This window comes from Hesperophylax consimilis, chromosome 9, assembly GCF_061612785.1.
Source record: "Hesperophylax consimilis isolate HC1 chromosome 9, BYU_Hcon_1.0, whole genome shotgun sequence".
Taxonomy (NCBI): domain Eukaryota; kingdom Metazoa; phylum Arthropoda; class Insecta; order Trichoptera; family Limnephilidae; genus Hesperophylax; species Hesperophylax consimilis.
In genome coordinates this window covers 18,462,937-18,490,845 of record NC_142844.1, presented here as the reverse complement: position 1 = coordinate 18,490,845, position 27,909 = coordinate 18,462,937, and the positions used below count along the sequence as shown (strand labels likewise).

The 27,909-nt window shown below is 34.1% G+C and overlaps 2 protein-coding genes across 2 annotated transcripts; one reads left to right on the top strand and one right to left on the bottom strand.

The window, feature by feature from the left end:
- The first annotated feature begins 456 nt into the window (after window positions 1-456).
- On the top strand, window positions 457-13,924 carry LOC149421003 (ATP-dependent DNA helicase Q5-like). The gene is made up of 10 exons (XM_089635324.1): window positions 457-631; window positions 1,164-1,813; window positions 1,973-2,078; window positions 3,325-3,485; window positions 7,508-7,698; window positions 9,040-9,255; window positions 10,220-10,631; window positions 11,522-11,678; window positions 11,764-12,606; window positions 12,712-13,924. The coding sequence occupies exons 1-10, from the start codon at window positions 517-519 to the stop codon at window positions 12,810-12,812; spliced, it is 2,952 nt and encodes a 983-aa protein (XP_089491450.1). The 5' UTR covers window positions 457-516; the 3' UTR covers window positions 12,813-13,924.
- A 2,231-nt stretch (window positions 13,925-16,155) lies between these two features.
- TfIIEbeta (transcription factor IIEbeta) lies at window positions 16,156-24,464 on the bottom strand. Its single transcript, XM_089635323.1, has 6 exons — window positions 24,294-24,464; window positions 22,767-22,880; window positions 20,948-21,110; window positions 19,255-19,364; window positions 18,417-18,594; window positions 16,156-16,754 (listed from the first exon to the last, which is right to left on the bottom strand). The coding sequence occupies exons 1-6, from the start codon at window positions 24,353-24,355 to the stop codon at window positions 16,485-16,487; spliced, it is 897 nt and encodes a 298-aa protein (XP_089491449.1). The 5' UTR covers window positions 24,356-24,464; the 3' UTR covers window positions 16,156-16,484.
- Between the last annotated feature and the right edge of the window lie 3,445 nt (window positions 24,465-27,909).

Genomic DNA, 27,909 nt, shown 5'->3' with positions numbered 1-27,909 from the left:
AAACTTGTATAATAATTTATTTTAATTGTACGTATGTAGATATTCGAATCTTATTAATTATTTATAAAAATGTTAATTGCATATGCATACATATTTGTAATTCGTGGCTAACAGGAATAATACTAATGTTGCTAGCAGACAACAAGGGAATCATTGCCAGGAATGAAAATTAGTGATTGAAATTTCGCTATTCTATTCGAGTTTCTATTTTCGAATCCTACCCCCCCCCCCCCCCTGACGGAAAAATTTTTGCCCCTGTCCGTAGCTATTGCTCCCGCACTCCGAGCAATTCATTCGATTCTTTTGATGTTTCGGTTAAAAAAATCGATTATATAAATATTTCGATCATTCCCATCACTATTACGTATTAATTTCACAAAATCTATGGTATAGAAATAGAAATATTATTATAATCGTAATGTGTAAACATCTGTGGTCAAATAATTTTGACAGTTGAGTAGATATTATTTAGATTTTTTTCTTTGATGCGCTTTATGCTGGAAATAAATTTAAGACATGTCGGAAAACAAGAACTTTTTAGATGTTGTTTATAAAAAACTCCAAAAACATTTCGGCCATGAAAAGTTCAAAAGTCCTTTACAGGAAAAAGCTGTCAGAGCAATCGCGAAAGGTGCTGTTTCATAACCATTCATTTAAATACAATTTTATTGTGTTATAAAATATCTAAATTAGTTAATTTTTGGATATATATTTCCCTTTTAATATTCAAAGATTATGGAAAGTACACATTGTTTCAACTTGGTGTTCAAAATTTCTCAATGACTAATAAACAATGCACTGACTAAAATTACTAAAAGAAACAATGATTTACGTCGGGATAGATTTTAAAAGATGCATTATAGTTCCATTTTTATACAATCAAAGTTCAAAATTTACCTTATAAAATGATCCCTTTGCCGCCGTTCAACTTGCAAATGTTTTGTTATTATGTAAATACGAATAAATAATAATACTTAACCAACCCAAACTAAGAATCTAATAACCTATTTTGTGCATGTAAATTGTTGTTTCTGGTAGTAATTGTTGAAACAAAGTGTTATTTCCATAATCTGTGCCTAAAAGTGCGGCGGTTAGGGAAATAATTACCATTTCTGAAATCGTTTATCTTTTGGTGAAGACTAACTGATGTGTTTCGTTTTTAGGTAAAAATGATGTCTTTGTGTCCATGCCAACAGGCTCGGGAAAATCGCTCTGTTTTCAACTGCCAGCGATGTTACATGATCATAAACTGGCCATTGTCTTTTCCCCTTTACTGGCCTTAATAAAGGATCAGCTTGATCACTTAACCAAACTCAAAATCTGTGCAGAGTCCATCAACTCCAAAATGGGTGTAAAAGAAAACGAAAGGGTGGTTAATGACCTGAAAAGCTTAAAGCCAACAACTAAATTTTTATACATCACGCCAGAACAAGCTGCGACGAATAAATTTAAGAATATATTGGAGCATTTAATCAAACATAATAAACTGTCTTACATAGTTGTTGATGAAGCTCACTGTGTAAGTCAATGGGGCCATGACTTCAGGCCAGATTACTTGAAGCTAGGTTCGCTCCGGACAGAATACATGTCAGTTCCTTGGATCGCTTTAACAGCTACTGCTAGCAAAGAAGTTGTCAAAGACATTGTCGCTAATCTGAAGTTATCTCAGTCATATCTGACTTTCAAGACACCTTGTTTCAGGAGCAATCTCTATTACGATGTTCTGTTTCTCAATTCAGTTATGAAAGAATATGATCATTTGAAGGATTTCATTTTCAAGTGCCTTGGTGAAAAGGAAGAAAATACAAAACCCGTAAGTAGCAATCAACAAGAACAACTCGCTTATACAAACTGCTAAGCCCTACACCCAAAACAATAACATATATTTATTGTTTTACCACGTACGCTGTCCAATTTATCATCAATTGTGAGAACTGTTAATCTATTTTAGTTTTTTCATTCCTGTTTTCAGAAAGACAGAGGTTGTGCTATCATATATTGCCGAACAAGGGAAGCAACCGAAGAAATGGCCAATGTCCTCACCAGAAAAGGATTGCACACAGTTGCTTATCATGCAGGTTATACATCGTCCTAATACATATTATTTATTTCTTTCAAAACTTTTCAGTAATCTAGGAAAAGTCCGCTCTTTAACATTTTCTCCAAAAACATATTGTTCCATCACGCCGATTGCTTTTGACAGGCCGTGTGCTAACCAATAGTATCGTCAGAATTTAAACTGTACAGTTTAAATTTCGCACACGTCAGCTATAACCACGGAGGGCCGTGAGCCGAGCAGTTGCACAAAAACCATTCGTCCTGTCAAATCTCGATCGCCGGTTATCTATCAGAATAATCATAATACGTATTTTATCGCAATTTAATTTAAAATAACGAGTGCTAACGAACCACAATCCCGTTCCAGTGCTGACAGATGAGGCTCACTATGCAGATTTCACCATCGCCACCCGGTAAGTTGATTGTGAATTAACGTTACGCATTGTGTTTTCGCATTCGCCTGTCACAAGCCATAGAATTCATTTATTCGTTATCTGTGTGGAATAGCCCTTTAGTCGGCTATTCCAACCCTTGTTCATTCCTCGAACACGTATTATATCTAGATTCTATATTTGTATACATATGCTTGACAGAGAAACCTTTATCCAAAATCTCTGGGCAGTTTGGTAAGTGTGAGCTTGCCGAACTTTGCCTGTAAGATGACGCTGTTGTTTGCGATACCTCACGGATCAGAGAAAAGGAAATTGATTCTCCTCTCTGCCTAATTGGTGCGATTCCCAATGAAGATTTGAATGCCCCACACCAAGCAGAGTAAAGCATACTCATGGTAGCTTATCTTCGGATGATGGTTTTAGTAGGGCCCTCACTATGGTGATTTGCACTATAATACAGTTAGTATCAGATCACAGGCACGTTGGCACAGAACAATAATATCTCTCGGCGAACGACACTTGAGAAGATTACATCGAACTTTATGTATAGCCAAGCACCACCGATACAGGGCAATAGGTTCTTGGTATTTTTTCTGCAGCAATCACGTCGGACTGTCAGAGCAAAAAGTACTTGAACACGCATTGTGCGGATTCAAAATTATATGTATCCTGGCTGTGAAGAATAAAACAAAGCCAAAGAGAACCAATGACGTCATGAAACATTGCCTCTGGGTTACCACGTCTAAGCTTTCCACTTGTAGAGTGCTACAACGTGTCTGAAGTATGAATATGATGTTATTTGTTTATACTACTTTATCAATCCTCAAAGGTCATTGCTAACTTATTTATCATTTGTTCATTTATTCCTCCAAAGGATTGAAGGCAGCCGACAGAATGGCGGTGCAGGATGAGTGGATGCGAGGGTTCTGTCCCTGCATCAGTGCGACTGTCAGTTTTGGCATGGGAGTGGACAAGGCCACGGTGAGAGCTGTGGTCCACTGGGGGGCACCGCAAAATGTAGCAGCTTATTATCAGGTATTATAATAAATACTTATTTTATTTATTTATAAGTAAGTACATGTTACATGATTAATACATTTATTTAGAGAAGATACATTAGAGCACCATACTAGGCAGCTGCCTGTTTCATGGTGCCCAATGGAGGAATGGTTAGTTTGAATTTAAGTCTAGTGTAAACATTTTTTGGTAGAATTAAAAAAAAAAATTGAAAATTGGTAAAAGACTGTTTTCAATAACTCATTTTACATTTACAATAATTTGCTGATTAATATGGAGGGTCTGAAAGTTGCCACTATATCTTAGGAGTTACAGAAGTCACTTGTTTAGCAGAAGCCCCAGTTGGGGCAATTATGAGGGTAATCCCAAAAGTAAGATCTCCTATATTTAAAAAATACAAAGAAACATTTATTTTTTTATAATTTTTACATCTTTTAACCCATCCTGTCCGATTTTATTTTAATTGCTACTTTATTTAATACAATTTTATTTATAATTTTTTTTAATTAAAATTGTCTTAAGATGGCAATGCATTCTTATATTTACGTAAAAATCAACATTCTGTTGAGAGGCATAAATTATGGCGGCCCGGAGGGAAGGCCTTCTAAGCAGTGGCAGCCGGTGGTCAAAATATGTGGAGGTTCACCAGAGTACAGCATTAAGTCAGAAAATAAAGGTACATACCTATTTATGAGGGAGTTCTATTTTCCTCTTCTTTTGTTTATCGAAGACGTCTATGACTCTAGTGTTGAAATCAGGCATAGACTGAATTAACCTTTTTTTAATGCTTAACAATGATAGTGCGTTCAGTCTGTCCTGGCTCAACGAGTTTCTTAAAAAGGATTTTATTCTTTTTAACATTGAGAAACATCTTTCGCTTTCAACTGAGGTCATTGGAATAGTGCACACAAGTTTTAGTAATTTCGCAGTCTCGGAAAAGTCTTCTAATAAACAAGTACTATAAAAAAGTTGTAAAATTGACAAAGCGCCATTAGCATTTGAATAATCGTCGCGGGCATAAATTGCACAGAGTTCACTTGGAAGTCATTCGTTTTAAGCGTCACGCTGAATTCATGTTCTGGGAAATTTAACTTGTACTCGGTTAATTTTTCGCAATCGAGTAATGTTGCTGCAGAAAGATGTTTACTGAATTCAAAGTGTTGTTTCATTTCTGACAGAATTGTAGGGCAAACCTCTTCACAAACAACTGATTTGGTGGTTTTTATTCATTTAGTAGGTGGCTCAGGAAAAATGTAGTTAAAATTGCGTACATTTTGAACAGATTTCTCAAAGTCATTGAGGTTATTTAGGATTACAACGGGATCTAAGCTTTTTATTTGCAATTGTCAGAATAAAATATCACAGTGCGGCAAATGTTTTTGGAAAAAATTCAACTGATAAATAAATGTTTCATCTTTGAGATAGCGTAAGAGCATATCAGCTTGATTCATAGTATTGCTGTCATTGTCGGATTCCAAAATTTTCTCCATGCACTCAATTAGGGATTCGCGATTAGTACCAACGGTTTTAATTGACCTTATATTAAAATTCCATATTTCCGTGTTTAATAATTAAACACGGAAAACAAAATAAACTATTCAATTGATCACATCCACAGAGCCATAAAGCTTTGTTATAGATTGTTTTGTTAAATGACCGAGTACACTTCTTCGATCCAGATTTGCACTCTTGTTTTATTATTAGGCGGACTGGCATTTTTTATTATCACTTTATTTTCAAAACTCGACTTATTGTTCTTAATATATTCCACATTCAACCTCATTTTTATTTTACACGATGAACAAACAAAAGTAATCATAAGTTGGTATGACCTGCAATTGATATACCTAATTTACATTTGATATATATGATCGATATAACCTGCAATTAAACTTCAAAACTTTCGCAGAGCAAGAAAGGTTTTAAATTCAACAGACAATGCCCGACAACGGCGACAACTGACTGAACTGATAATAAGTAATCTGAACATCACTCATCTCTTAATGACAAGTTTTATCTTGTAGAAGAAAGCTGTAAGCCGAACATTCGCTGAAAAAAGAGCAGATGGTAATTTTAAGACACAATATTGACAATAATATCACACATACGCGTTTTTGTTTAACTTTTTACTGAACAAACCGTTCCTTCTGATGTGGTAAAACTTCGGACGCCGTCCTCGATATGGTAATATTAGCAAAGAATAGTATGTACCCACGCTTTCAACTGTTCCACAGAATATGCGAACAAAGCAGTCAAATTTTGGATCACAAATGAAAACGAACTGCTACGAATATAGGCATAAGTCACAGTCGGTCTGCAAGTTAAGCGCGCTTAGTAAGTAGGTACCTTTTGTTTGAGATATTATAACCGAACCGAATTTCGTATTGTGATTAGCCATGTTGGAATATTTTTTGGTTGTTCGGCGCTCGGGAGCACATATAAGCTGGCCGCCACTGCTTCTAAGATAGTAACGCCAAATTGTGGCGGCTCGGAATGATGAGTTAAAACTTGAACATCTATCTATTTTTCTACTTTATTGCCATTTCGGTTGATGCATTAGTTATGTGGCAATTTTTGTATACCCGTGTCATACTAGCTCGCTGCCATGTCATTATGGAAGAGTTGAACCTCATCTTATCGTCGTTTTGAAGCGCGTTTGTGATCTTTTGTGGTCATTCGTGGGATCCATCGTGCGCACAGCTTTCGATATTGTAACTTTTCTGTCAAAATCCTATGAATGCTGCTACTACGGGAAACCTCAGAAACCGAAATGCAGAGATCATCCAGAGTGAATCTTCATGCATGGTTTGCTCAACCTTCGCGACAGACTCTTCGGAAAATGACAGTCTTCCGCTTTTTTCTTCATTGCAAACTCCCTACTCCAACTGCCAATGTTTTTGACATCTATGCATGACTCGCCAAACACTTCCATAAATCGTTGATGAATTTTAATCGGTTTAACAACTTTTGCATTAAAACACTGAATAACTACACGAACTTTGCACATGGCGGTAACACATCAGGAGCTCCATTACAAATGACTGCCAAGACAAGACTGAGCATTCCAGTGAAGTGCGCGTAGGCTTGTCTGGGAGTGGGGGAAGCAACAAAACACAACAGTGTTGCCAACAGACACACGAAAAGTTTCCACGCATCCCCAGCGCTTTGGAGATTTTTTTTTGGGATTACCCTCTTACTAGAAAACTTTCCACTTCATTTTGAATGTTGCAATATGCACACTTAACTGCTCTACGTCCAGGATGAGATTTGCCCTCTTCCACAAATGCTCTCCACTGGCTACAGTCCTTCGCACATTCACCTCCAGTCCTCAGTTCTTCCTGTCCTGCTCCAATCCTCTTTCACGCAGTCTGTCTTCCAATAAGGAACTATTATGGCTTTCAAAAAATATTTGCAGCCCAGTGAACCATTCATTGGATAACCAGCACATCTGCTATAGGTCACCCCAAGTGGTTCGCTACGTTTGGTGATTTAAAAGGGGTGTCCGGGATCAATGGGTGAGGTGTGTTCAGGATACACCTGCCCACCACCTACGTGGCTTGCAAGATCGAGAGGGGCTGGTTTGGGGAGAATTTTTGACCTCCAACTGGTCTCTCGACCCATCGCCTTGCGCCACAGTGGGAGGGATATATTCATATGTCCGTCACTCCTGGACACACTGATCCTTCGATTCCTACCCAACCCTCTACCCTTTACCTTCCCTTTACTTCCTCTCCTTCATGGTTAATGTAAAAATATATATTTAATCATGTAGATCAACAAACATGCATAGAATTTATAAAGCGTTCTTTAAAAATGAATAAAACACAATTACATTAAAACAGCCTGTTTGGTTGGTGCGACTGAATCTGTTGATTCTGGTCACGAATCGAAAACACCTGAAAATTTAATTCTTTAAAGATTATTTAAACCATTAAAACTAACTATTACAATAACAATATTTACTTGCATTTTAGGTTAAAAGTTTTAAAAGACTGGAGTTCCTTATTATTATCATTTTTTATTCGTAATATTTTCTCAAGGAATCTGGCAGAGCCGGCAGGGATGGGAAGCAGTCATTTTGCCGAGTATATTATTGCAAATCAGAAAGAAACGCAATTGATTTCCTGCTGAAGAGCGATATTTCTAAAGCTCACAACCCCTCGCAAGAAGCCAGAGCAAAAGCTGCTTACAAGAGTTTTGAAAAAATGGTCAACTATTGTGAAGGTGTCAAGTAGGTTCAATTTCTTTTATTTTTTTTATTAAATACAGAAATTATTTTATAGATATAAGAAAACTTTAACTATCCAATTATGAAGAATTCCTGTTTTAGCACATTAAAATTGACAAGCTTTTATATTAAGCGCCGTTTACATACATAAGTATAAATAAACATAGTACATAAATATATATAATAATAAAGAGAAGTTAAAAAGTACAGATATATTGTATAATAGATAATTTAATTAATGTGTGAAGTTTGATAGATTATTGATGTGTAAAAATGCATGGAATATTTAGTATAAAAAATGAATATATTCTTGAAAAATTGAAAAACATGTACATGTTACATATCTCAAAAAACAACAATTGCAAATAGCTCCCCTTTTAAAAAATGTAAATGTATACAGCTACAGGTAAATCGTTTTAATTCCTTCGGTCTCAGGTATATTCTGTCAGAAGGCAGGAGTATTTCCGCTTCGCAATAAAATCCAAATACATAAATGGAATATTTCTGAACGTATCTGAAAACTAAAAACTGTTTTTGAATGGTGATGAAATACGCTTTCAAATTTTTATTCGAAATAGACATATATTTTTTAAAATATTACAATTTTGAATGCTAAAAAATAAATAAAAATGGCTCACTTTACGTTTTTTGTAACTAAGATTACTTGCAACAAATTTTTTTGTAAAAACACGCATTTTATTAGACAAATTTTTTACAAACGTCATTGTCACCTCACTTTATTGACATTTCATGTAAAAATAATTCATAAAAAATTCAATCTTTAAATAAGTTTTTTTTAAATTGCGGTTGGAACCTTTTGTTTCATAAACATGCACACATTCTTCTGTCGTTAATTTCTAGATTTGAATATAAAGCGGGGTGTTGACACTTGCTTGTGTAGTGTGTACTTGATGGATGAAAATATAATTAACTTAATAATAATTTTGTTTTTGTAGGAAGCTGAAATTGATTGAATTAAAAATCCATAAAAAGAATATTTTCTAATTAACGCGCCCATTATCTCTGGGCATTTGCCGGGTAAGAAGGAACTGCGGGTGGGTGTTCCAAACTAGTTTGAAAAACTTTCTTTCAATACTATCGGTCTGCATAAATACCTACATTCAAACGTGTCCTTTTGAAAATGATTTACATAAACAAATATTTCTCAAAGTTATCTCTTGGTATATCTCCGATAAATAAAAACAAACATTATATCAGTAACACATATTTAATTTTTTTGTAGAAATGCGATAAACAAGATAAGCTGTGATTATTATAAAATGTAGCTCCATGGTTGGATTATGATAATTAATGTTACATTGATTAATACGCTTTTGTCCTTAGGTGTCGTCACTGCAGTTTCTCCGATCATTTTGGAGATGAATCAACTCCATGCTTGACACAATGTGATGTTTGCACCGACCGCAAAATGGTTGAGAAGAATGTAGAAATGTTTTTCAAGCTGTCCATGAATGCACAATTGCAAAGAAGCGGCGGATTTATTTCAAATGGTGCGATGGACGAAGATCTATATGGTGGAGGCAGGAATGGAATTAAAAAGTAAATAATTTTATTTTTCATTAAAATATAACCTCTCTTTAACATAATCAGGAAATCAGGACATCCTTAAGGATACTATCATTTCTCTGAATATTACAAGCTATTCTGGGGAAACTACTTATGGTATATTATATACTATATTTATATACTTGTTGAAAGTAAACGTTGTTCAGATCAATACCATCCAATTCCGGCCATAAAAAATCATTTTATGGCCGGAATTAAATACACATAACACCTCTTATTGGAAAACGATGTATATATATAAACACATTTTTTGGTAAGACGGTAACATAATTTTGCTAAAAACAAGTAAGTTATTACGAAAATAGAATCAGCTGGCACGCGGCGAAAATTTTGCATTTTGGATCAAGAAGTTAATCCAATGTTAACATGTCTTTGACCCTTGTGACTTGATTGAAGAAATAAAGGTTCTTTTTCAGTTTTGCTTTGTTCTGTTTACAATATTATATTTCAGAGTTTTATGATCACAGATCACCTGTTTTGCATATAAAGTCATTAAAAGTGATGAAAAAAAAAGTAGGTTAAATAGTTACATATGTAACCTACTTTTTGTTTCATCACTTTTCATAACTTTATAACACTTTTTATAGGTGTGTTGAATTGTGATTTTAATGAGTGCCAAAATTTCAAAGCAATCAGTGAAGAACTTTCATAGATTTAAGATTTTGAACAAACAAACATAATACGTTTTTATTTATATAGATTATAATAATTATAATATTACAATTGTAAAACTACTCTTTTAAATTCTACGAATTACTTACTTACAAAAAGTCTGTAAAAGGTGCAGTTTGAAAAGCAGTGAAGGCATTTTCGTTAGCAGACTACAAAGTGTGTACCTTTAAGAGGAAAATATAAAAATATTTATTAAGTTTTTTTTAGAAAATTATCAACTTTGCCATCTTTGACATTTTATTCTGCTTTAATTCCAATGTTTCAGAGAATTTAATGATCCCGCCGCGGACGATAGCGATGATGATGATGGTGAACAAAAATCCATAGCAGTTAAAAGGGAAACCACTTCATTAATCCTCAAAGAACTGGCTCTACGAAGAGGTAGCACGGACAAAAAGAAGCAAGACACTAAAGAAGTAATAAGTAAATCTATGAAGGTTCGCGCTGCAGAAAGCACCGGGATCAAAGTGAATGGTTTGACAGTCACAATAAGGGAAAATTACCATTCGCTTTTGGCCGAAGCTTTGTCCAGAAGTGTAGCTACTTGTGATGGCCTCGATAGTCCCGTTAATTCGCTGACAAAGCATGACTATGAATGCTGTGCTGCAGATATGGAATACGAGGTTTTCTCTGCAAACAAGGTGGTCAGCTTATACAGGCGGGGAATGGCTAAAGCTGTGAGTAATATACCCACATACATAATACATGTAATGACAATAATAACTATATCAAATACCGTAGAACAGTTATAATACCTCCAACTTCTGACATTTCCCACACATTCTGATGGCAGTACGCTAGCGCCTCCTAGCGGCACAAGTTGTGATACTTGATTTACTTTCATACGTTTTAATGGATTTTATGCATGATTATGCCATACTACACTAGCGTCTTTAGCGGCCGAAGTTGCCAACTAACACAAATAAATACTGCCAATATTTTACTGGAGTTGGACATATGTACTAGTTGAATTATAAAAAATCTTCATTAGGCATTTATTTAGATAAATATAAATACATTTAATTATTGAAAAGGAAGATAATACATTTAAATCCAAACAGAACAAGACACGGAAAACTAAAAAGGTAACCGTCGCAACTTGGAATCGAACCCAGGATCTCTGTCTTACCGGGACAACGCCTCTAACAACTCGGTCATTGGGACCTAATTATTTTATGTCATTCTTTTCGATCTCATATTTCAAATTCAGAATTAATAATATAATATTATTTTTCTGTGTCTTGTTCTAATTCATGTTTCATTTGGATTTATTAGTATAATCTTCTTCTTCACTGACACAGAACATGGTATGTGTAATGGTACCAGTCTTTACTTGAAACAGTATGTCCGATACCATTGATTACATATATGAAATCGTCGGTTAAAACAGTGCTACCACTATGAGAGTGGTCTCCTTATGTGAAATAAAAAATATATGTTACATGAAATAATATTATATGATTTTGTTTTATTAAATAAGAGAAGATTAGAAACCTAGTTTTTGGACGCAAGGTCTACTGTTGAAAGAAGTACAAGTGATAACTATATTAATGAAATATATTTTCAGATATCTACAGTAAAATCTAACATAAATACACTTCACCCCACATTGAAAAACTTCCAACCTCGGAAGAAAGAAACATTGGCAGAGCTTATTAAAGAAGCTCAGAAAGAAATAGCTGATAAAAAATTTAGTGGATTTATAACGGCATCGGAATTTTCAGGTAGTGTGAATTTTCATGATTGTTGGATCAACATTAGTTTGTTTTAATTAGATACTCTTTTTAATTTTTAAAATTTGTTTTATAGAAAATGAAAACCGAACTGTTAATTTATCAAAAAGTGATAAAGCGTATAAAAGAAAACCCTTCAGTATGAAGAAAGAGGTGATGACACAATCATTGTTAGATGGATTTTGTGTAAAACCCGAAAAACAAAAACCAAGTTTATCGGAACCGGCCTGTGATAAAAAAAATATGGAAGAAAGCGATTCGGACACTGAAGAAAAATTAGTAATAGATGAAAGTGATGCTGAAAAAACTACCAAAGATTCAAAGAGTACAGACAAGTTACAAGCAGTTAAATCACCTTTAAATACACCATCCATTACCAAAAAGAGGAAGAAAGTGGTAGACCTCTTTGGAGATTCATCTGATGATGAATTTGAAACAAAAAAAATTAAACAATCGAAATCAAACCAAGTTGAAAAAGATAAAGAACAAAATGATAATTCATCATCATCACTACTGGTTAGTTCGGAGATTACCATTCTAACGAGGAATGAAAAATCTATCCCTAAAGTAAAAACGGTTAGCACTTTGGAGATTAACAAGGAGTCCAAATTGACTTCTCAAACGTCAGCAGAAGATAGTAAGCCCAAAATAGCTTCAGAATCCAGTAATCCTTCAAATAAAGCAATGGAGATTCATAATAATCCCAAAATTGCTCCAGACGCCAATGGTACTTCAAATAAAACAGCAAATAATAAAGATCTAGATAATAGTTCAAAGGGTAAAGTGAAAGTTGACATAGCTGGATTTGTAGTCAAACAAATGACACCTTATTATAAAAAGGGAATGATTGCATCCCGAGAACTTTTTAAAGCAACCGCTAGACATATAGTACATCATTTATTAGCCATCAATAAAACAGGTAGATTCCTTTTTATTTCTTTCATTAATCAGATTAATTGAATACTTATTATATGTATCGTTAATGTATTTAATCGTATCTTATGACATGTTCCCTTCATTGCAGGTGATGGAGACATCAAACAATTTTTAGAAAAGACATTTTCAAGAAAGGATTTGAAAATTGAAAAGAAAGAAGATTACAAAATGCTCTTTACAGTTTCATAGTACCTACTTATGAAATATTTCTATATTAACACTCCCGAAACCATGAGGGGTAACTGTGACTTAGTGTGATAGAGTGCTAAGTTTGAAAAATTCGACATTATTTAGTTCAAAACCATTTTTTTTTTGAAAATTCGATTTTTTGTATGAAGATTTTGAAGAAATTTCAGTTTCTCCGTGCTCTGCACGGTTTTCCTGAAAATCTTCATACAAAACACCGAATTTTTTGGACAAAAAAAAAACATTTTCAACTGCAACAACATCGATAAGGCCATTTTTTGTATTATTACTCTAGTACACCCACAAATAGTGCAGCCACTGTAACTGAGTAATCCCACCGTCATAATTCTCTTAAAAACAACTCAATCTTTACAATTCTGCCATTTTCGAGTCATTTTCTATCCCATCACACTAGATAGTGTTAAATAATAATTAAATGCGCGGGGTAACTCAGTGACACATGTATTGTTTGCCATCTTGGTTAACATAGTTTTATTTATTCACTTGTGCCAATTCAATATTACATGTTTATAAAAAATGTGAATGTTTTAAAAAAAAAACAATGATTCTTATTTTGTCAGTCAATGAAGTGACAATACATATAATATTCCTATAATTAAGCATAATAATAACCCAACATTAATTTAATTATTTATAATACCTACCTAATTATTTGCCTTTACCATACTCTTTATTATTTTGCTTGAAACTTACACTAATAAAATTTATCTTTTAGGTAAGAACAACGTTGAATTTATTGTTCTAATTTTTTTTAGTTTTTTATACCTACCCTTGATTAATTTGAAATTGGATTTGCTTGTTCACATTGACTAGTGTGCGCGGTCAAGGAATATCAAAACTTGCATTTCTTTCCACATATTCATATTAAAAACGCGGGTGCGGTGAAACTGGCCAGTCAGCTTGTGAGGAATGTATAACAAAAGTAAACCTTTCCGCGTGAAATCTAGCAAACTAATGTGAACACAAAATCGCTACGACAGCCACCGTCCTCGCAGCCGCCTGTTGTATGTGAACAAGCACTAAGGCTTATTATGTATTATTGAAGTGTTTTATGACCCCATTTTCCTCAAACTTATAATAAAATGACACCATGTACCTAGTGAATTACTTGAACTTTTTTTTAAATCCTGTACCGGTGCTGAATCTTATCAATAAATATTTTTTTATAATTAATCATTTGTAGCTTATAAGGTTCTCAACTTTTTCTTCTTCTAAAATTATGTTTTGTGTCTTTAACCTTTAAATAACTGAAGGTCTTTTTTATTTGTGAGGCGGGCATGGGTACCGCGCCCCAGGTAACATTTATTGGATGACCAACACGTCTGCCATAGGTCACCCGGTAAATGGTTCGCTACATTTGGCGACTTAGTAGGGTCGCCCGGGTTCATCAGGTGAGGTGTGTCCAGGTCTTGGCGAAGGATGCGCTTACCCACCTGCTGCGTGGCGGGCCAGATTGGGTGAGGCCGGTTTGGGGAGACCCTTTGATCTCTCCAGCTGGGCTCTCTCCATCGTGTTTCACCGCAGCAGGAGACTGTCACTCCTGGACACACCGATCCTTAGATTCTTACCCACCTCTCATATCTTTTTCCTTTACAGAACTTCCTCTCCTTCCTTTCCTTGAAAATATCCTCCACACAGCATTTCCAAAGATGACATAGGCCCTGAGAAAAAATTTCCCACACAGGAGTGTGAGGTTAAAGTAAAAAAAGGTAAAATCATGTATCACCCAAAAGGGGGTCACTAGGGTCCCCCATATATCACGGAGCGATCTCTAATGCCCTCTCCAGTAGCAATCAGATATTAGTTACTACCTACCGTTTTAAACTTGACGTAACCCTTTCCAATAAAATACCTGTTACGACGCACTCACTGCTTTTCAAAAGTAATAGGGATCTGGAGGGGAGAGTAATTTCATCAGAATTGGATAGATATTATTTAATATCTTAAAAAATAGTGACGGGATAATTTTTTTTTTAAATGCAGATCGATTACCGAATACTTTTTCTAGGATTACCTAAATTATAGAGTATGCAATGAAAAAACAACTTTGATATCGCACTAAATGTCACTTAGGGAATATGTATTATACCCCCTCCGGTGCGGGAGAGTTAACAAAGTTTAATTTCTCAATATTTTTACTTCCTTAGTAAGGGGCCGTTCAAGTATTATGTAAGCACCATAGGGGGGCAGGGGGGTCTTTGCTTTGCTTATTTTTGATGACATGGGGGGTGGGGGGGTCGAGATAGTGATTACGTCAGAACTGCTCAGCAGTAGTTATTTTTTTTTACACATTGGCAACCCACACATTGTCGATGTTTGAAAACCGAATACATATTCGGGGATTCCCACAAATAATTAATACGTTTAGGTACTCGCTTAAAAAACAGAATACATTAACAGAAAAATGCATATAGGTACCAATTTTTACGTAAGCATGGGAGGGGGGGTAAGAGCTTTGCTTACTTTTGGTGACAAGGGGGTAAATAATTGTAATAAATCTGCTTACGTAATACTTGAACGGCCCCTAACTGGCATTATGAAAATATTTTAATTATAATAAAAACTGTTTATTTAATTTGTTTTTATTCAACGTTGTATAAAATATAGACAATTTGTACCAGCAAAAAAAAAACATTCAGTCCTATATTTTACGCTTCATACCAACCAGTCATAAAAAGTTTTTTATGACTGTCCATCTGGGTCACATGGTTTTATTTTTATTGGTTTCATTTTTTTATTCAGACTCGTTTTTGCACTTCTGTGACAAAATTTTCAGTGAAATAATCTCAGGCTCTCCTCCAGGGACCGGAAAAAACAACATCTTGGGGAGGACCTTGTATAATAATAATAATGATAATTGGATAATTCGTATAGCGCCATTTTTGTAAAGAAAAAAAAACACCTGACAGGTCACTTTAGATAAACACACTTTTGTTAACCCCTATGAGATGGGTTAAATTTTGAATATATTTCAAATACAATATTAAAAATTAGATTTGAAATAATATACACAATTCTACAAACTCAATTTTTTTACTTTAGAATTTTCATGGACATTAACGAAGTGTATCAAAAACTTCTAAAATCTAGCTCAACGGACTGCACACTGCAGGACACCTTAAGGTAGTCATAATATCCCTGTACTGCAAATGTAGCCAGATGCACAATAAAGGTTAAAAAGTTTACGACTTTGCACGAAGAGGAAGGACACTACAGTAAAGAAACTGGATGTTGATTTCACATTTGCTATTTTTCCCTCCATTATTACTATTGATATTACATTTACTAGAAAATTAGTAAGTAGAGGTGATATTTATTTTAAAAAAACTGAGAAATTAGGACTGGAGAACTTTTGTGATCTTAAAAAGCTTACACATTGTATGATAGTTTAATTTCAGTTTTCAAGGGATGGAATACCATTTTATGTTTGAAACCTCATAAAGGAGTGTTTACATTACATTTTTCATGTTTATGCGGCATTTTCAGTTTGGCAATGAAAACATTTTTATTAATTTTCCATATGAGTTGATTGGATAGATGAGGAGTTAAGATTCCAGATTTTAGCTAACAGCATTGGCATACAAAACAATTTAAATTTTGATAATTTTTTTATTAATCTAATTTTATAGTTTTATCACAATAAATAAAAAGGCATTAGGTTGCTTTGGATATAGCTGGGCCCTTGTTTGTGAGAGAGGTATCTTCGTACACTTCCAGGACATCTGCCAAATGCTCGTTGTCTCTGGGTTTCTTGAACTGCCTTTTCTTCTGTGAGGACTTCTTTCTCTTGGGGGCCAGTGGCTTCTTGGGCCCGTGGTCCTGCATGGACTTGATGCCCTGCTTTTCCAGATATTCCTCAATTTTAGCATCGTCCATGGCATCCACTGCTGTAGCTCTCCATAACTTTTGGAATTCTTCGTCAACCTACAAATATAATATATTAGTTATTTCATTATTACAGTGAAACTTATAAAAGGTTTTCCAAGGGATGGATAGGCAATCTTTTCATTTCATGATTCGAGGGACACAAAAAAATAACTTATTAACTCTTGGTGTGCCGATGCTGAATTTTCGCCGTCCGCCAGCTGATTCTATTTTCGTAAAAACTTTTTTTTTGTAAATTGTACAGTCATACCAGATAATGTGATTATATATTTATAAAAAAATAACATAAGCAGTTTCCCTATTTTTTTTATTGTATATATTGAATACGGCGGCAAACAAGAGGTTAAGCATGAAAATTTACAAAACTGATAAACAACCCTTAATTTATTTATTTATTAAACGCCATAAAAGGCTTTTACAGTAATGTGAAACATTGGATTATAAGTACACAGTTCAGGGCTGTGAGAGACTTGACAATTAGAAATAGCATTTTTCATTAAAATAATACATCCACAAGCAGTTTTTATTGATGCTATACATATACATTTCACATATATGTATATATGTGGAATGTATATGTATAGAACACCATATATATGTTACACATAAAGAAGAACACAACAGTCAGTATGATGCAGTACAAACAGACATTTAACATTTCACAAACATATCAGTTACATTCACAACCAAGTATTTTTGCCTTGATGCAAGACGGTGAGGTTTTGAAAATATCAAAAAGGTCTGTATACGTGTTGGCAGTGCGGTGAAAACGCGCCAACGGTGAATGATACAAATAGTTAGTGCTATGATTGTCACTGTGGAAAAGATGGTGGAGTCGAGTTGATTTAACAGGGACACGAAAATTTATAACACTTAACATTTGAGGGCAGTCTATGAGATTGTTCAGTAATTTAAAAAGTATAAGAATGTCATTAATAGTTTGCCGGGTAGAAAGAAGTGGTAGATTTAGACCAGACATTAATGTATTATAGCAGATATCAATTACAGGCTGTCTCAATTTGAATTGAACGTATCGAAGGGTACGTAGGGTTAATGTAGGGTAAATGGGTTATGTTAAACTTAAAACACATTTATTAGTAATGGTGATGAGGTTATCTAAGGGTTAGAATAGGTCATTTTTTTTTTAATTTCAGACTTCAAGTGGGTTTCACTAATGATAGATATTTAATTATTCATATTTTTCTGGTACCCCTTCCTGTCGGAGCTTGACTATCATTAAGGCAACCTTCATCCGGCAGGCTGCAGCCCGGACGAACTCAATAAGAACTGCACTCAACAAACGATTACAATAATTCTTGGCATTCTGCTGATGGCTGAATTGTAACCCAACATCTTTCTCAAAAACATCAAGAAAATCAACTATGAGGATAAAACAAATTTTCAACATTAAAGCCTGCCATACAAATACAGGATACATATTTCTTTCCTTTACCGCGAACGTTAAGAAATTAAAGCCTGCCACACAAATACAGGATACATATCTCTCACCTTTACCACGAACATTAAAAAATTAAATCCTGCCACACAAAAACAGGATACATATTTCTCTATTTTACCGCGAACATTAAGAAATTATAACACTATACACTGCTCTAATAATGTGATGTAGACATTTTTAAGAGCCTGATCAAACACTTTAAAATAAAAGTCCTACCATTATAGTGATAAAGTGAAACATACCGGTAAATTAGCTGTCCTATCATTGTAGAACAGTATTTTTCGCTTATCTGTTGGCCGTATAATATAAAGAACTTCATTGGCTATTTGTTTTAGTGCCTTTTCGCAGTGCGGGAGGGACTCTTGAACATCTTCTAGTAACACTCCTCCTAAACCCTTCAGATCGTGTTGTTTTAGTAACCTGCAAAGTTAAGTTTAGGTATTTCAAACTCCATTACATTTGATGACCATCAAATCAACAAATAACGCTATAGTAGGCCATTTTCGGCTTTTGGCCAAATTGGGATAACATGTCATTACGCCTGTCAGCTGATCCTAATTTGATCAAAAGCTACAACTGGCCGAGAATCAGCATTACAAGGGGACCGATCAAATGTCAAAAAGGGGCACAGATTTGTTGGACATCAAATTTAGTGTGACAAAAGTTTGAAATACCCTTGAATACAGAACTTGAACAATTGATTTCAAAGTTAATATTCAAGTTCTGTTATTATTTCAGTACTGTGAAACAACTGGTCCATAATGGAATAATAACAGAACTTGAATATTAACTATTAAATTTGATGAATTTTCAAGTTCTGAGAAACAACTGGCCCTTACGAAAGTGTATTTTAAATATATAATATTACAGGAAAAAAAAATTCTGCCGTTGAGTGCTCCATTTTAACTTCCTTTTCTGTGATAAATACGTAATTTATAAAAGAAGGAGAGGTTATAATGGAGCAGTATATACATAGTACATAATATACTATGTATTATAGTCGATTTATTTTGCTCACATGCAAAAATTGCCTACAAAATATATTACAAAATATGATGTTAATAGGAAGTTGTAACAAACCTTAACAGTGCTTTTTTATCCTTAATTTTATATACAGCCTTAAAACTGAATTTTCCATCTGGGCTTACATCAATTTTGGGATTATTCAAAAGTGCTTCGGTCTGCAACCACTAAAAACAAATCAAAAATTTTATTCATCTAATGAAAAAGTAAATATATGTAAAATATAAATAATATTTTATTACATAATACATATATGCAAGTATATAGCTATTGTACCTATTGCATTTTTCTTTTTATCGATAACAATTTATTTTCAACCGCTCATCACTTTCTCAAGGTAAACGGGCAAGATAAATTGCCTTTTATTACCTACTACCTAATGTGTACCCGTCGTTGTTGGGAGTTATCCGTGGGGAGATAGACATATACCGTTGCAGACTTTTCTGTAGGCCTTTTTAAGATATACAATTCCGTAGTACATTATTTTGAATGTATCTCATAAGGTTTAGCCAGCGTTAACAATGTATACTGACAATTACTTAATTACAAAAAAATGACTTTTATCTACTTTCTATACATATAATATTCATGTATTATATATATAAACCTTCCGGAAGTAATTCTCTAAATGATAGTGAAAACCCTATCAAAATCCGTTCCGTAGTTTGGAAGAACTAAGCGCACAAACAGACAGACGCGGATAGCAACTTTATTTTATAATATTTAGAGATTGCCGAACAATTGAAGATGTTGCATCAATGATGAATGGCGCACTTTGGCCATAAGTGAGTTCTGAATAGAACAACAATCTATGGATCATAACGATTGTGTTTAAGTTTTTAAAACTTCAAATTGGCTACATCATGTATGGCAGATATAGCTGAAAAAAACTGTTTTACTGATGAATAATGATAAATAGTAAAAAATGGAGGGCCAGGGTGGTTCTTTGGGGGTTAAATCGTTTAAGTAGAAGTAAAAAATGCAAGATAAACATAAAATTGGATGCTGTCCCCTCAGGCTAATTAGTAAAGTTTTGCGAACAAACAGCTCATAGAAATTGTTGTGCCTCCCTTACAATCATGGTGAGAAATATTATCTAAACGGTGTTAGAAAGAGAAAACACCACTCTTTACATTCAAATGTAAAAATTAACCACAGAAGAATTAAAATGTACACCTTTATGAAACCAAAGGTTCTGACCGCAATTTGAGAAAAAGGTTCTGACCGTAATTTGAGAAAAATTTATGAAAAAGACGTAAAAAAGTGAGGTAACAATAATGTTTATACGTAATACATTAGTTAAAAAAAAAAAATTATGACAGTTTTGGTAGCAGATAGGTGGCGGACAGAGACGTGCACATGTAAATGAGCAAGAAGGAAATAGAGTTGGCCTGGCAATATTGTCGTAATATCGGCATCTAAGCGAACTAACCATCAAGATATGGTAATACGTCGACAAGAATAGGCAATGAATGAAAATCTTCCGCAAAGCGAGAATACGTATACCTTTATGGAAACACCTTGCCAGCAAGAAATTGTGCAAAGTTGCTCGTTTACCAGACCCTTTACATTGAACTCATCAAAACAGTTCCTCAATTTATTCATATTATTAGTATTAATATTATTTAATACCTATTCAAAACATAACAATATACTTACATCAAATACCCTACACTATTATTCATAATTTCAAAACTTATCTCTACGTAAGAACTTGATACCAGTTTACGCATTTATTGGGAATTTATACCTGCTTCACTTTATTTCCAACATCCAGTTGATTGGTTTCATCGAGGACTTCATCCAAATTCAAGGGATGGTCGTCGCCCTGCTGGTGCCGAGCTTTCATGTGGCGAACTATTCGGGCCAGTATTCCAAATCTGTACGCCGAACTTCCTGACATCGATTTATAGCTGAAAAAAAAAATATTTTTAAAAATTTTGCCACTTTATTCTGAAACATGGCCAAGATCACCCGGGTGAAAGTCAAAAAGTAATTTAAAAAATAACAACAGAATATTTGTGTTTTTTGTAAATAATTCTAATATAGGATTATAATAATTTTATAGTGTTTGAATCCTCACCACATTTGACATGGTTACAAAAAGGTACTCTAGTTTAAAATATAATGGCTTAAAAAATATATGTTCATAAAGATCAACAAGTACTGATTCTGAATTTATAATTTTTATTATATATTATTATAAATAGAATCTTTAAATCGTCATTTAAAAATGAATAAAACACCATCACTTAAAACGACCTGTTTGGTTGGCACGAATAAATTCGTTGATTCTGACGTCACGGTTCACGGAACCAGTTTACAATGCCCACATTTCATTCTGGTTTTGTATAGAGAATGAACCAATGAAACTCGGGTTTTATTTATATTTAAAAGATTTCTTTGTTGTTGTTTCTCAGTGTCGGCAGAATTGAAACATTATTTAGGCCCTCAATAATTAAAATCCGGTTGGAAAATGATGGAAATCAGTTACATTCGAAGACAGTCAAACAATCTTCCCATAGTTGCTAATTAGTTGAGCGGTATCATAAACCAATTATATTTGTATGGTAATCTTCTTACATAATTATGTATATAACATTATCATTGTTGATTATATACAAATAATTCTAACTTAATAGTAGGTACCACAAAGGAAAAATTATAGAAACCATCACGTAATAAAAAGAAAATATACAGTTGACTCTCTAAAGTGTAACCAAACTTTAAATACAATATAGGTTAAATTCGTAGCAAACATTTATTAGATCACCTAAATGAAAATACTGTACTTGCCCCAAAATGATCCCCGCAACAAAATGCAGTTGACCTATTCTTCTTATTTCTCGTTAGTTTGATGGTGTCACACCATTTTTTCATAGTAATGCAGGTTTTGAACACTAATAAGTTGTTTATAGATGTATTTTTGCACTTTTGTACAATACAATAACAGTAGTAAAGAGATGCTGACATTTTACCTAGTTTTCTTCAATATTAAAAGCGGTTAAAGTTAAGAATAAAAAAAGTCTAAACTCTCGAAGCCGCCATACAAAATACAGTGCCTGTTGGAATAGAATGTAGGCTCCTTGTGATCGGAGATTTATTGCGATTTGGGGAGAAACAAAAATAAAAATAAAAATTATTAGAAGGTATGTAGGTATTGATAAAAAAAAAAAAAATAAAAAGAACTGTAGTTCATCAATGTACATAAAATCCTCAGCACGAGAGATCCTAGTGAGTATATCATTATCTCAACTTATAAAAAAATAAACATTAATTATTGTTGTTATTAAATAATAATAATTTTTAATTGACGATCAGCGCCATATTGAATTTTTGACATTTGACCGGTCCCGGTAAATCCGCAGATTCACAGACAGTGGTATATCGAATTGTATGTTAGGATGCTTAATAAACCGGGATTTAAACCGTCAAGCATAACGGTTGGTAATATTTAACCATATGCTGGAGTCCGAGAATCGGAGGTTATTAAAAATGGTGCTGATCGCTGATTTCATGTAAAAAAAATCATTTTATAAGAAAACTTCAGAGATAAAATGAAATCTTACTTTGAGGCATCGAGTTTTGGTACATTACTTGGAGGAGGAGGTGGTCTCGCTTTCTTCGCCTTCGATTCATCCTTGGACGGTGCATCCTCTTCTTTTCTCTTCTTTTTTTCAACTCTGTAAAATATAAAGAACATATTAAGACTTGGGCATTTTAAGTGCATAGTTAAATCTACACATTGACAAGTTCGATTACTGATAATAAGGCTAGCTATCAAAGCTAAAACAGAACAAAAGTAGTTTTGGGAAAATTTCCACACTCTGCATACTTCTTAATATGCACAAATTATTTAAATAACACTTCGTTTCAACCAGGACCGGCCCTCTCTTTTTTATATCCCCCAGCGTAAATAGTTGTTTCTTGTACAGTAAATATACAGAAAATATGCACACGCTTTATATGCACATTTTATTTTAAAAACACTTTGTATGAATTGCATAATAGTGAGAAGTATTTCAGTTTTCGGAAATGGAAAATAATGCATTTTACTAGTTAAAAAAACGGATGTTTGATGTATTTTTTCACATATTGTTTTGACATAATAATATTGAAATGGTTTTATTTTATTTATTTTGAATTAAACCCAAACTAAGGGTTTAAAAACAATACTAATTTAGGATCACAGTTCAAATTTTGGGTTAAATAAGAGAAAAATTTCACTAATAACAATGGCCGCCAAGTGAACAATAGATTTTAATGAACGAAATAACTATCAAAATGCATTATTTTCCATTTCTGGAAACTGAAATACTTACTTCTAATTATTATGTAACTGCTACAAAGTGGGTATTAAGCATGCCCTATTTACCTCTTGTACTAATTAAGCTGAAACGAAGTGTTTAAATAATTTTGGGCATATTTAGAAAGTACAGAAATTTTATCGTTGTTTTATAATATTTATACATTCTGTTTTGATAGCTGTAAATGTTGGTTAGGTTCCTGAATGAAGCACAAATCGGAATGAAGGCTCGAGATAAATTGCGAGGGACCACAGCCATTGGAGAGAGTTTGTGGAGGAGGCGAAATCCCATCCTGACGGCTTGAGATACCAAGGTAATAATTGCTTTCATAAAATATATCCCTAAAGAATAATTTGTAATAAAATTTACGAATAAATGAAAAAAATTCATTAAAATGATAAAATGCGCGGGGTTACATAGTCAACCCCTCATGGTATCCAACATTTTGTTTTTCATCTTGGCATGCCGAAGGTTAAAGAGCCTTTGCATGAAGCAGAATTAGACAACATTATCAATTATTTTACATCATTTTTTGTATTTCTTGGGCATTAACCAGTTTTAAGATTGCTAGTGACACGGTTTGTCGAACAAATGTACATTGGAAAATAAAACTCAAAAAGCAGAAATATTTTATATAAGGCTAGTGTTTATAATATTATATCTAACAAATGAGTGCATCATCTAATCTTCCGTATAAGCATTTACCCAAATTAGGAGAGAAAACTTGAATAAATAAAAAGGTATGTTTGGATGATCTCAGTGACATTGATAATATTTTGTTTAACTTACGTTGGAGTGGAGAGGGCCTTTTTCTTGAAGGCCTCTCGTTCGCGAAGTAGAGCTGGATCCATGTTGAAATAAACTACCCTTTAATAAAGATGTTATTTAGTCATTGAAACTACCAGACAAACAAAAATGCCAAACGAAATAATATTGTTTGACTTCTTTAACTTTTTTGACGTTTCGGATCATAGATAAGATATACCCATAGATATTAGATACATTGACCTGCATTGACCTATTTGAAGCCGCGGGGTGAGGGGGAAGACGTATGAAAAACGCAAAATCCTTCCTAATTTATTTAATAACGTATCCCATCCCTTATATCATCAAATATTCCAAAAAATAATAAGCCGATATAACTGCATTAACAACACAAAAATAAAATAATTATGCAGTTCAAAGGTTAACCCTCTCAATACCAGAGTTCTTCCTGAGGAACATGAAGGAAAAAAATAATATCTCTTGATTTTATGAACCAAACAGCCCCGTATTTTGCGTATCGGTTGTAAAAGATATATTTTATAAGGAATATAACAAATCGCGTACTGGCAACACCAAATATTTTTGTTATTTCGATTTCAAAAGGCATCTTTGACAGCATTTAACGGTTTGACTCATCTAGGATTTCTGCATAACATCAAAGGTAAGATATAGCATTTTTCTGTTGAAAATAATTATTATATTGTATATACATGTCTAATCTGGTCGATAAATATGATTTCCATTCAAAAACATTGCTTTTTCATTTTGTTTTCGCTAAAAACGTTCATGTTCCTGTGGAGGCACATTGGTTGTCGGTGGATGTTTTTTATGGAGATCTTTTTTGGGGCTTTTATATTGTTTTTCTTGTTTTAATTTGATTCTTTCAAGATGTTTTAACTTATTTTAACATTTTCCGGTAGAATATAACTTATTATTATCATTTTTATAGATGGCTGTAAGAGGTTTAACACACGATGAGATTACTGTGGCGTTGGAAGGTGATATTTCCGACGTCGAATGTGAGTCTGATGGTGAAGGTGAAGAGGGCTGGCAAGTGGAGTACCTTGAACCAGAATCAACTCTCCAGGATCGTGCAGAGGAATGCAATGTGGAGGCATTGAGCCAAGCTCTGAGAATGGATGTGGAAATCTATGTAAGTACTTTTGTCATTATTTCTTATTGTCATATTACAGAGATTATTGTTTTTGATATTGTTATCAATATGGATCATTGTGTTTGATATTGTTATCAATATGGATCATTGTGCTTGATATTGTTATCAATAAGGACATAGCTGGGTTTTAAATGAAACTATAAAGTATTATTTTTTCAATTATAGAGTTTTGAAGAGAGGCAGCAGCCGGAGGGAGCAGTGGGAGGCGAGCCAGAGTCCGGCACCGTGCCCCAAGGACAGCCCGATGACGTCACAACCTCCCATGGACGGAGAGCAGATCTCCGGTGGATTAAAAAGGATCAGGAGCCTGTGGATTCTAACTGCGATGTGGAATTCTCAAATCCACCGCTGAATATGTCTGCTCTACAATATTTTTCATGTTTCATAGATGAAAATATTATAAAAAATATTGTAGAGCAGACAAATTTGTATTCAGTGCAAAAGAATTGTAACAGTGTAAACACTTCACTTAACGAAATGAAACGATTTCTAGGAATGCACATCATGATGGGTATCCTCAACTATCCGGCATTTCACCTGTACTGGGCGAATGATACGAGGCTATCTCTTATCGCTGATGTCATGCCTAGAAATCGTTTCACTAAGTTACGGTCGTGTTTACACTTGAACGATAACAACACAATGATTCTCAGAGGACACGAGGGCTACGACAAGTTATTCAAAGTAAGGCCGTTGGTAAATGCCCTGCAGGAAAATATGGCCAAGATCGAACCTGAAGAGTTCAATTCTGTAGACGAGCTCATGATACCGTTCAAAGGGAGGAGTAATTTGAAACAGTACATTAAAAATAAGCCACATAAGTAGGGCATCAAAGTCTTCTCCCGAGCGGGAGCCAGTGGGCTCGTCTATGATTTTGAGATCTATACGGGCAAAAGCACTAATGTGGGTGAGAAGAGTGCCCTCGGTATTAGTGGAGACATTGTATTGCGGTTGGTAAAGGGTATCCCTCCAAACCGTAATTTCAAAGTCTCCACTGACAATTGGTTCACTTCTCACGCACTTATGGTTGCCTTGAAATCGGTAGGCATATTAGCCGTGGGAACAGTAAGGACTAACCGCTTGCCTGGTTGTGTGTTTGTGGCTGACTCCTTACTGAAATCCCAAAACCGCGGCTCGTCCGCTATCATCGCCGAGTATAATAAATACATGGGTGGGGTCGACCTTCATAATATGTTGGTGGAATTATATCGCACAGACATTAGGACCAAGAGGTTTTATCTTCGAATTGTATTTCATTTAATTGACATGAGTGTCGTCAATGCATGGCTGTTGCATAAACGACACTCAAATCAATTAGGTATGAAACACAAAACGTTGATTGAATTTCGTGCGGAAATCGCCAAGGCTCTAATGTCTGCGCACGATAATTATTCCGAAAACAAAAAAAGGGGTCGACCTTGCTCTTTGGCGGATGAAGCGGGGCCTAGCACGGTAAAAAAACGTGCCCTACCTGCACCACGTCCAGTAGCTGATCTGAGATATGATGGTATTGGGCATGAACCAACGTTCATGGATAAGCCACAGCGATGCAGGCTATGCATTAAAATGAAGACCTTTCTAAAGTGTGAGAAATGTGGCGTAGCCCTTTGTCTCCAAAGAGAAAGAAATTGTTTTGTTTTATTCCACCATTAATGATGGAATAAAACAAAACAATTTTAATTGTGTATGTTCTATTTTATTTGTATTTGTTTGTCTTATGTTAATTTAGGGAAATGGTTTTGGTAAAAAAAAAATATAATTTAGAGTTTTTTTTGTGTATTAAAATTATTTTAGCGTAATATTATATTGTAATTTAATGTATTGGTCTTTATAGTTTATTAGTATTGAATTTTGTATATTTATTTTTCATTAAAACAATTAAAAACACTTAAAAATTATGTATGCTTCTTGTACTACCCGTCCTTTGATTTACACCCCCGAAGCCCCAATGTTCTTCCTCAGGAACATGAAATATTTCCAAAACTGTATGATAAAATTTTTTTTTTTTTTTTGTAAAAATATTGAAAAAAATCACAGATGTCGAAAACATAGAGAAACATTTTTTTCAATGGCTGGAAAAATTCTGGTATTGAAAGGGTTAATCATACAGGAGAGCTGCCAGGCAATTTCCCCTCACCGTAGATTTTTTGGGGATAAATAAATAATCCGCATAATATTCGTACCTACTTCCAATTATAAGGAAATACTATTTTTGAATATTTCTACTGAAGGTTTGAAATCTTCTTACATTATTTCTTATTATTACGTTATTCCGTGAAGTAATTTTTCAATAGTGGAAATAAGTCAAATATTTCATCCCCTCGGACATAAATATCTGAATTCTAAAGCAATATCGATTTTAATATTTATATATCGGTCCGATTTTATCTTTCACAACATAATCTTAAAATACATGTAAATCTTAGATTTTTCATAGAGTGCCTTGAGGTGACTTTTTCATAAAAA